Source organism: Tupaia chinensis, unplaced genomic scaffold (genome assembly GCF_000334495.1).
Source record: "Tupaia chinensis unplaced genomic scaffold, TupChi_1.0 Scaffold000316_1, whole genome shotgun sequence".
Lineage (NCBI taxonomy): Eukaryota > Metazoa > Chordata > Mammalia > Scandentia > Tupaiidae > Tupaia > Tupaia belangeri.
In genome coordinates, this window is record NW_006159809.1 from 6,759,588 (window position 1) to 6,770,718 (window position 11,131).

An 11,131-nucleotide genomic window follows, 5' to 3' on the forward strand; every position below is an offset into this window, starting at 1 on the left:
GAAAGAAAGAAAGAAAGAAAGAAAGAAAGAAAGAAAGAAAGAAAGAAAGAAAGAAAGAAAGAAAGAAAGAAAGAAAGAAAGAAAAGGAGGTTTATTAACTCACAATTCTGGCAGTGGGCATGTCAGGAAGCAACGAGCTCTCATGGGCAAAACTCCTTCTTGCCAGATCTAGAACTCACTTTGTCTGATGAGGCATTAATCTATTCATGGAGTGTTGCCTTCATGATCCAATCGCCACCCACTAGGCCCTACCACCTCCCAACACCAAATTGCAAAACATGACAATTTGAGGGACAAACTCCACACCATAACACGGACGCTCATGGCTTTGGCACTGCTATGCCCCCACAACACCCAAATGCCTCCACCAAGTCATACCTCCACCTGGGCTGCTGCAGGTGCCTCCGAACCAGCCAACACACAACCACTCGGCCATGTCTGGTCCGTTATCCACACTGCAGCCTGGTGGTCTTTAAAACAAGTAAGATCAGGTCGCTCCCCTGAAAATCCCTCAAAAGACTCCTGTGCTCTTGGGATCAAGCCCAGGTTCCTTTCCTCCCTCCAGAAGGTAAGACCACTCAGTCCCTTGCACTCTGGGTCAGCTCCAGGGGCCTCTCTGCTTCCGCGGCATGCCCAGCTCCCTCCCAGCTCTGAGGCCAGCTGTGCCCTCTGTCTGCAACTGCCTTCCTCCCTCTTTGCGGGCCCACCCCCATTCATCCTTCAGGCTTCAGCTTAAACACCTCTTCCAGGAAAGCAGTCCCTGAGAGATACTTTTCCTTCTTACCATTCATCACAAATGCAAAGAATAATCGTGTAATTATTTGTATAATGTCAGCTAGGCTGTGGAATCGGTCAGTGAGAGAAGACACCAAGCCTGTCAGTGACCAGGCATTCCCGGTGTGTAGCACAGGGCTGGCCTGGAGTTGGTGTGGTGGACATTGCCCTTGGCTCCCTAGTGTCAATTCTACCCCATAGTGAGTCAAAGCTAGGGGGTTCCCAAACGGGCAGTACTGCCCTCTAGGGGGGATTTTTAAATATTACAAATCTCTCTCATTTTTCACCATCACAGTAATTCTTGGCTTTGCTTTAACACCTCACTCCCCACCACCAAACCCTGACCCCTGCTCCAGTCCACCAGGGTCAGCACAGGAAATCTGTAGGGGCTGTATCTAATAGTTGCAGAGAACATTCCAAGCTACTTGTGTCCACGGAAAAGGGGTTTCACACACCTGTTCTGCCAGCCAGAGAAGCAGCAGCTGGTGACCTGAACCCTGGACACATCCTGGGGCCTCTTTCCCATCCCAACCTCCAACTTTCCAGTCCAATTGCTGTTGCCTGCCCTGAACTTCTCCCTAACCAGACAGCTGACTGTCCCCTTGCACACTTCAACTGGGGCCTAGTAACACGATGGGACTTCCTCGTAAGGGACTTGTATCAGAAATGAAACTCTGATGGACAGTGTGCTGAGACCTCAGCTTGTCACTTCCTCATATGTATTCTCTTCGTCTTCAATAGAATTTTTCTGGAGTTTTATCTGGGCATATTGCCACTCAAACAGAAAGACTACATTTCCCAGCCTGCCCTCCAGGCATTACTTGGCCATGAGATCAAGTGAAGACCAAGCGGTACGAGGGGAAGGATGCATGTAACTGCCTGGTTTTGTCCATTAAGGGAAGTCCATTAAGGGAAGTGTACCCACCCAGCCCCTGCTCCCTCTGGCTGGAACACAGATCATGGTGGTGAGCCACCCAGAACAACAGGACAGGGGGACCTAGGGTCCTGGACAGCCCTGTGGGTGAGAACCTTACCAGCTGGGGCTCTGCACCTCAACTATTCTGGGAAAGGGGCTACCACATGTAAGCCACTGTCCATTAGGACTCAGATTCAGCCAGGTCCCCGTCCCGTCTCAGCCTGAGTGGGAGCAGTTCCTGGGCACCTCTGACTACTCCACCCCTCTGTGAGTGACAGGGTCAGCTGGGGAGCCACCGTCTGGCAGGAAATGGGGTGGCGACATGTTCCGACCCTGAGTATGCGTAGCAGGCCCAGTTTTTACTTGGATTTCAGGCTTACTGCAATGTTTCAGAGCTGACAGAGGAAGAGGGCGTTGGGGGGCTGATGCTATCCCCGTCGCCCCTTTGGTGTAGCCCCTGCTAGGGGATGACGGATAAGCGCCAACCAGAGGACACCGCATGCTGCCCTCCAGAGAGCCCAGGCCCAAGGTCTCCAGGATGAAATGAAATACCACGCATAAGTGGCTGTCACAAGTGTCCCCAGAGACTCATACAGCCTACAGACATGTTGACTTTAACCAATATAATGTTTATAACAAAACTGCACTTTAAACATTGGACAATTTTCCACATAAATATGACGTTACAGCTTCTCTTGGAAACGCAGGCTCCCGTAGGCATGTGAATATGATCCCTGCCTTCTCCTTCACCTATTGGTGGTCCTGCCCCCTTTCCATCGAGGAAGGAGCACTTCTTCTTGAAGACAATTAGTGTTGTTTTCATGGAAAAATAACACGCTATGAAGAGTACAGTATTCAAACAGGACGACTTCATTATGACAGAAAAATGCTAATGCGGCCACCACCCAGGTGGAGAAACAGAATGTCACCAACTCCCGAAGCCCACTAAATCACTCTTTTCTTTTCCCCTAATTTGCCAGAGTGAACCAGGAAGAGCCAGCGAGAGGGAGAAAGTATCCCTGGCTGGGGTATGGTCATGCCGCAATCCTTTCTCCTTCGTGTCTTTCTCTCTTCTTTCTTTTTTTCCTTTTCCTTCTTCTTCTGCTAGAAGGGCATGTGCTCTCCAGGAGACAGAGGACAGAGAAGAGAACACTGGATAGGAAACCCAGGAGGCAGGGAGATGTCCCGTGGGGAATGGTCACCCTGAAGTCCCTTCTCCAAGGAAGGAGTACTTCTTTTTTTTTTTTAGGTTTTTTTTTTTTTTTTGGAGAGGTTTTTTCGCTATAGGGCGCGTGCGCTCGCCAGACAGACAGAGAGAGACATAGAGACAGAAAGCGAGAAATCACCCCCCAGGGGGGATGGTCACGCCGCAATCCCTTCTCCCTTCTCCTCCATTCTCCTCTCGGGACCTTGGGCACGCACGCACACGCGCCCGGCGTGAGTTTTAAGCCACCGGGTCCGGGATGCGAACCGCGGTCGACTACGTGGGAGTCCAGCGACATAGCCATTACGCTAACTGCTGGTTCCCAGGAAAGAGTACTTCTGACAAGGCCCCTTCTCACTGTGGGACTCGGGCCAGCTCACCTTCCCTCACCATGTTCTACCCATGCTGCCTGGGGCCTTGTTTTCTCCCAAGGACTAAACAGGGCATGTCCAGGAGGCAAACAATCCTGCCTCTCTGTTTGGTGGCATCAGCCTTGAGAGGAGCTCTGCATGTGTTTACAGGATGATTCCTTCAGGGTTGGGGCACATTTGACTATATTCAAAATCTTCCAGAAGGGGGACCAGCAGGTAATATGGTGGTTAAGGCACTGGACTCCCACATGGTCAACCATGGTTCCAGTCCCGGACCTGGAAGCTTGTTTTTTCATTCCCTCCTCCCCCCATCTCTCTCTGGTCAAATTAAAAATAATAATAAATAAAATTAAATATTTTTTTTAAATCTTCTAGAAGAATGGATGACCTGGTGCATCCTTCTTCCCTCTCCCTCACAACATGTGTCCCTGGGACCAGCAGGTGGCATAGTGGTTAGAGTGCTGGGCACTCCCACATGGCTGACCACAGTCCGAGTCCCAGACCTGGTGGCTTGCTTTCTCACCTTCTCTCTCTCTCTCTCTCTCTCTCTCTCTCTCTAGTCAAATTAAAATAAACGAATAAATACATAAAAACTTTAAAAAAAAAAAAAAAAGGATATCCCACCTTAACCAGCCAGGATTGGCAGATTCCGTCATCACCATGCTCACATGATGGCCAGGGAAGATCCACCCATCGTGGGAATGATCAGATGGTCCTGGGCATTAGTCCCTGTCCACCCTTCTCCAGCTGTGTGACCTGAGCCATGTGAGTTGACCTTTCAGAATGTGTTTCCGCTTTAGTGAAATCAAGAGAACACTTGGCAGAGGTGTTGGGAGGAGTAGAGCGAACCCAGCCCCTCCAGCACAGAGCTGGGTGGGGCAGAGCGCAGTGCTGGCCCTCTACCATTCCATGCTAATGAGCCTGGTAAGAGGGAGCAGAGAAGAGGGCAAATTAGGCCTGGAAAAAGGGACTGCGGAAGTTTGCGGGCTCCAGGGCAGGCACCAGAGGACTAGCTGTTCCAAAAAAGATGTAGAACCATTGTGGGGACCGTGGCCAGCCATCAAGCCAGTGAACAAACACCTTCACCTCAGGCGCTGCTGCTCTAAGAGGGACAGTCATAGGAGACAAGACCAATGTCCCTAGGGGGAAATAGGACAGCCACTCACCACTCCACCAGTGTGCCAGCCTGGCAGGACACTGGATGAACAAACAAAGCTGATAATAAATCGACTAGGCAGGAATGATATTGAAAGACATCTTAGATGTGTTCAATGACCCCTTAGCACATATAATACTTATTAACTATAACAATAATTATTATAGTGAACACGTAGTGAGTGCCAGGCACTGTTCATAGTGTTTTACAAGAACCAACACATACACTCTTCAGAATCAACTCCCCAAAGCAGATACAACTATATCAACACATTACAGATGAGACAGATACAGAGAGGTTAAGCGATTTCCCCAAAGACACACAGCTGAAAGTGGCAGAGCTGGGATTCCAAGTGCAAACTCCCAGCAGTCCTTCCCAGCCTCTCATTTGATCCTCTCATGCAACAGGACTGTGGCCAAGGTTGCCAGTCATGTGGTCCCCTAAGTTCCTCCTCCCAACTCTGCCTTCATACTGGAGTGGCTAAGCTCAGACCCACAGTTACACTGTCCCCTTCCCCAAGGCCTCAGAGTGCCTGCCACACCCACCACAGGCTGCTACTCCCAGGGCCACATGGGCCCAGCATCCCAGCCTCAGCTTTTCAGACCCTAATCAGCCACCACAGACCTGCCAGAGCCCATGAGCTGGCCAGGCACAAGAGCACTGACTGGTCCTGTCAGCTCTAAAGAAGGTGATGCCGAAGGACAGAGACCCTCTGGGATAAGAAAGTATCTTCAAGACCAGAGAGCAAGAGCTGAGGATGGACGAGTCTGCCCGTTGAGTGAGTGGCAGTAAGGGCAGTGTGTGCCATGTGGCAGGATGTGAGGCCTCAACATACAGATCAACGTTGAGCCTCAGAGTCCAGGCCAGACCTAGGTTCAAATCCTGCCTCTCTACCTTTGATTGTCTCCAGTACATCTCAGCTAAAAGCAGAGGTTGAGAGTAGATTGGATAAAGCCTAGTACGGGGATTCTCTGGAGCCCGGCTGCTTTAGTCTAAACCCCAACTCCAGTACTTACCAACGAGTAACCTTAGTTAACTTAGCCTCTTTGTGCTTCTGTTTTTGTTTTTGTTTTATTTTCAGGACGGAGGTGATGACGATTGCTACTCTGTCTGCCTGCTAAGAGGGTATAGTGAGGTTCGCATGTGCATGTGAGGTTCACAGGTGAGGTTCACATGTACATGTGTAGATACGTGCTACAAACTATGACTGGACCACGATATAGCTCATACTAAATGTATTTAGAAGTGTGTCTGGCACACAAGTGCTTAATGAATGCCCATTCCCTCTTGTTGTGATTGTTATAATTACAGGAGGTCACTGTTTTAGACTAAGCTCCCCCTCTAGGCCCCAACAGAACAGAAAAAACTGGAGTCACTCACGCTAAGTACCCCATCACCAAACTACTGGGTTGTTGAGAAAGTCATAACGCATGTTTGCATACAAAAACACAGAAAGGGGCCAGCAGGTGGCATTGCAGTTACCTCGGACTCCCACATGGCTGACCACAGCTGGAGTCCCAGACCTGGTGGCTTCAAAATCATGCCAGGAGCATGTGCATGCAAGCACAAGATCCTGGGAGGAGAATGGAGGAGAAGGGATTGCAGCATGGCCATCCCTCCGGGCAGGGAGTGGTGATTTCTTGCTTTCTCTCTCATTATCTCTGTCTCTCTTTTCGGCATGCGCATGTGCCCTAAGGCAAACAACCTCTACCAAAAGAAACACATAGAAAAAGACATCACAACTTTTCCAACAACCCAATAAATCTTTTCTGAAGCTGCTATATTCCAAAATAGGCCAGTTTTTCCTGGAAACAGGAGACTCCCGTCTGCCTGAGCCAGCACTATACCGGATTAAAACGTATGTACAACCTGTGGCTTTCTTAGGAATGCACGCCTGAAATAGCTCAAGATGCTGCCCAGACTCCCTGGACTTCTTGCTTTGTGAACATCCCTCCCGCCCAGAAACAGTTCTCCTTTCCCTTGCAGACGCAATCCCTCCACACTTTCCTTAAGATTCAACCTGGACCACTTCATGGTCACCCAGAGTCACTTAAGATTAAGCAAAGTGACTGTAGGAAATCATGAGGTCATCCCACTCCCCCTATCACAGAACTGACCCAACGCTGCTGGTCCAGACTCCTCACTACTCTCCCCTCCTGTCTGCAACTTTTGCCTTTAGCACCATCCCCAAATTGGTAAGACCACGACATGCCCTATTCGGGGCCACTTGGATAGTATTCTTTTGCCTTCCTTACTTGGCCTCAGCTTTCCTCTGAGTGGACATGACAACTATACATTTTAGAAGTCAGTATCCTCCCTCTTTTCGTCATTTGTCTTACACTGAGCTCCCTGCAGCCTAGCATCCCCACCTCCTCTGACTCAGCATCATGCTGGGTACCCCAAACACTGCCCTCCCCGTGCTGGCTCAGGTCCTAGAGCCCTGGGTGTGGGCAGCACATGGTATGCTGCATCCAAAGCCCTTTCTTATTCAGGGGCCAAGCGAGCTGAGAACAACAGAAGCACTGACGATGGTGGGGGTGTGCATGCTTCAGCCACTGTGTGGCCTTGGCCAGGCTCCTGTGCTTCTCTGAGCCTGTGAAGGGACATAACATCCTTGCCCTTTGGCCTCACAAAGCTGCTGTGAGCAAGGATTGAATTTATGTCTGTGCAGAGGAGCTGCAAAGAGCCATTATGGATTATTATAATAATGTAGCCAAAGGAAGGGTGTTATGGGACATAAACCCAAAGAGTCTAGGAAGGCCAGACCCAGGCAGCTGGAGAGAGAAATCTCCCACAAGGGTGTTTTGCTTCAAGCCAAGTGTCCCCAAGACCAGAGCCTCCTGTGTAATCATTCACCAACCTGGCCCTGGCTGAGAGAAGGAGGCCGAACAGGACTGAATGCCGCAGGGAGGCCAAATTTGGACATGGGTTAGGAGTTTGGCTAATACAGGAGGTGGAATGCAGCCAGGAGATGGGGGAAGGGAGGGACTGCATTCCCCATGACTGCCTGGTGGTGACTGTGCGGACTGGAAGTGGGGGTTTCAGCCAGCCTCCTTCCCAAGCTGGGGGCGGGGGGGGGGTGCTAGGGTCATGATCCATGCACACAATTTACTTCCTTCCTTCACAGCAAACTCTGGGCTCCAGGAAGGAGAGTCCACTGGAGGAACCAGGGAGTGGGCAAAGGGCAGAACTGCAAACTGACATCAGGCAGGTGGGGGCAGAGGGGGGCTTAGTCAGGGATGCAGGAAGGAGTTGGGGGGAGACTGCTCCAGAGACAGGCCCTGGGGGCTGAAGGAACAACAGGAGCAAAGCGGTGGACCAGCAGCTTCCCGAGGGCAAAGCACTTCTGGGTGAGCAAGTGCTTCCCATTCAAGTTCACTCTCTCCTTTGTCCTACTAGAGTTCTAGCCTGGGGGAGGGGACTGAAGTAGCAGGCCAGTGTGTTCAGAGTATGGGGGGAGTGTGGGAGTGCTCAGAGAAAGTGTAGGAAAGCCTGGTTCTGGCTGAGTGGACACAGAGCAGGGGCTGCACTGAGCACTGCCCAGCTCTAGAGGGCGCCATTCACAGAGCCTGCTCAGCCCTCAGGGTGGGGGACTGAATGAGGAAGGGCTGCTGGAGCTGGAGGCAGCTGCTTAAGGCTCAGGGTGCCTGTCTTCCCTCCCCTCAAGTGGGGGGCTATTCACAACATGAATGGTGACCCCTGGAATTGTGCAACATGGAGCCCAGGGCCCTTGACCAGAGAGCTAACCCAGGCTCCTGGCCTGCCAGAGCTGAGGATGCAGAGAGGAAGCATGAATGACCCCACAAATGCCCTTGTCTTGCCTGCAGGAAACACCTTGATAAAGCTCTTTTCCAGAGGCCACAGTGGGAAACTGGTGGAGAAAAGGCCAAAGCACAGCTGAGTGCCAATCCCTCCCTCTCCGTCCCTGCTCGGGTACTGGTTGCTTTCCAGGCCACAGGCCCATTCAGCAGCTCTTCCCAGAGCTCTGTCTTGGCCCGACAGATAGAAAACCCTGATTCTCGCACCCAGGCGTGGGTGTACCTGATGACACGTGTGTGCTGTGGAGCACACACTCGCAGAACCTCTGCTCCTCGGTACATGCCAAGTGTCCGTGTGCTACAGGGCATGCATGTGCACAGGGCGTCTGGGAACAGGTGTATCCAGGAGCTCAGGAAACTGAAGGGTGTGTCTATGCCGGGTGCCAGGAGCCAAGTAATGCCCTGATTCTGGGGGGCTTGGGACGAAGTTTAGAAGACAGAACTCTGGGAAGAAGGCGATTGGCAGGTTATGGGAGCTGAGAGGAGAACCCAGGTGGGCTCAAACCCATATCCCCTGGTCCTTCTCTCCCTTCTCTCAGCTGCATAGACCCCAGTTCTTGCTTGGTCCTCAGACGGTTCTAGGGAAGATTACAGGGCCCAGCCCTTACCTACTGGAGAAAAATCCAGGCAGACTAGCCCTGTGATGACCTTGGGTGGGAGGTCTCAATCTGTTAGGGGAGCAGGCGGGCCCTGGCAGAGGCCCAGTCAGATGGTGGGGACCATATCCCATCCCCACGTGGGAGAGGGAAGACAGAAAAGTCCCTACAGGTTGGGGCTGGTGACTATGCCCAGCTGTCAAGGTTTCCGTCCTGTGCCCAGAGCAAGGGTAGGATCCCTGGAGAGGTGGGCAGTAGCTCCGCCCCAGTGGCCGCCAGCCTGCCAGCCCAGCTCTGAGAGTGAGCGAAGGCCTGCAGAGCAGCCAGGCCCAGGCCGGGGCGGGAAGAGCGCTGGGTTATAAATAGGCCTGGGAGCAGGCCTTCCGGGGCTCTGAGCGGAGGGCAGCCCTGCAGTGCCGGCTTTGCGCGGCCCACAGCACCAAAGACATTTGAGGAAGTCCAGAAGAGGTGAGAGGAGAGGTGAGAGGTTCCTCCTTCCTGGCCTACCTCTGAGCCAACCCGGAGCAGCCTCCAGGTCCCGGAGAAGTGTCACTCCGCAGTCACCTCTCTCGCAGCCTCAGTTTCCCTCTGAATTGCCTCTCCCCGCGGATGTGAGTCTTAGCAACTCTCAACCTCCGTCGGGCAGGGCCCGGGAATCTTAACATCCACCTCAGGGCGCTCTCCAGGGTAGAGAGACAGCAGGCGTCCGTTCCCGACCCCACCCCGACCCCTGACGGTGGTCTCGGCCCCTCCTACCTGCAAACACCACGGAACAGTAGGCATCGCTGATGTCGGTGTCCGGAGTGTAGACGCTCTCGGCGTAGAGGATGAACACCCTCAGCATGCCTGGTGCGCTAGGGGTCGGTGCGCCCAGGGCGCGAGCAGGCTGGGGAAGGTCCCGCAGGGCCGAGATGCAGCTCGTGGGCCCGCTCGCTGGAGATGGTTGGCGGAGCGAAGTCGGTTCGGATCGCTGGGCTCCGAGCTGCTCCTCTTAAAGGCAGACAGATCACTCGCGGGCTGCTCCAGAGAGCCAGGCTCGGTCCCCGCCCCGCTGCGCTCACCCGGCCTGTCAGTTGGCGTTGCGAGGACAGGGGCTTCTGCTCGTCCTCCACCCCCGCCGCCTTCCAGGCTCCGCGGAGCTGTAATTTAATGCTCCGGCCGCGAACTGTCCCGATGACACGGCATTTTGCACCTGGCCGGGGAACAGCCGACTGGGCGGCGGCCGCGATGGCGGGGGACTGGACCAGGGATCCGGGCGCCCGGCGTAGCCCAGATCTCGCTCCCGAACCGGAGAGAGGCTCAGCCCCTCCCCTGACCTTCCACCTCTCGGCTGCGCCCAGCCTTCGCCTCCTCCCGCCCGGAGGATTCGAGCACTCTCTCTAGAGGCCAGCCCGACAGCCCTGGGAAGAACGGGAGATCGGGAGATCCGGGGAGCAGGCGTGGCGCGGGGGGCTCTCCCCGGGACAAGCCCGGAGCTGAGAACTCACTGCCTGGCAGAGCTGGCTGGCCTCCTGAAACCCCGGGGCGCCTTTCCTGGTTGTGAATGCTACAGATGCTACAGATTTTTTCTTAAAGCATAAACAGAATAAAGAAATTTCTGGCTCTGAAAAAAGTGGTAACACTTGATATTTACCAGTCCAGACTTTTCCTTCTGAATATACACGTTCATGCACGGTCCAGTATGTGTACGTCTGTGATGGGAATGTATCTGCAGTCTGTGCTTTGCTTTCTCACTTTCTTGCCTCATTAAAAATTCTTCATAAGGGACCTGTAGGTTGCATGGTGGTTAGATGTGGGAGTTCCACATAGCCAACTGAGGTTCGAGTCCTGGACCTGGCAGCTCACTTTCTCACTTTCTCTCTGGTAAAATTAAATAATACCCCGCCCCGCTGCGCTCACCCGGCCTGTCAGTTGGCGTTGCGAGGACAGGGGCTTCTGCTCGTCCTCCACCCCCGCCGCCTTCCAGGCTCCGCGGAGCTGTAATTTAATGCTCCGGCCGCGAACTGTCCCGATGACACGGCATTTTGCACCTGGCCGGGGAACAGCCGACTGGGCGGCGGCCGCGATGGCGGGGGACTGGACCAGGGATCCGGGCGCCCGGCGTAGCCCAGATCTCGCTCCCGAACCGGAGAGAGGCTCAGCCCCTCCCCTGACCTTCCACCTCTCGGCTGCGCCCAGCCTTCGCCTCCTCCCGCCCGGAGGATTCGAGCACTCTCTCTAGAGGCCAGCCCGACAGCCCTGGGAAGAACGGGAGATCGGGAGATCCGGGGAGCAGGCGTGGCGCGGGGGGCTCTCC

General features: G+C 53.7%; 1 protein-coding gene across 1 annotated transcript in view; it reads right to left on the reverse strand.

Moving 5' to 3' along the window:
* Window positions 1-10,128, reverse strand: part of DYSF (dysferlin) — a gene marked incomplete in the record, with an annotated part of 243,950 nt that extends 233,822 nt beyond the window's left edge. Inside the window, 1 exon segment of the mRNA XM_027772968.1 lies at window positions 9,592-10,128. Within this exon segment, the coding sequence (XP_027628769.1) occupies window positions 9,592-9,679 (88 nt within the window).
* Window positions 10,129-11,131: the final 1,003 nt, after the last annotated feature.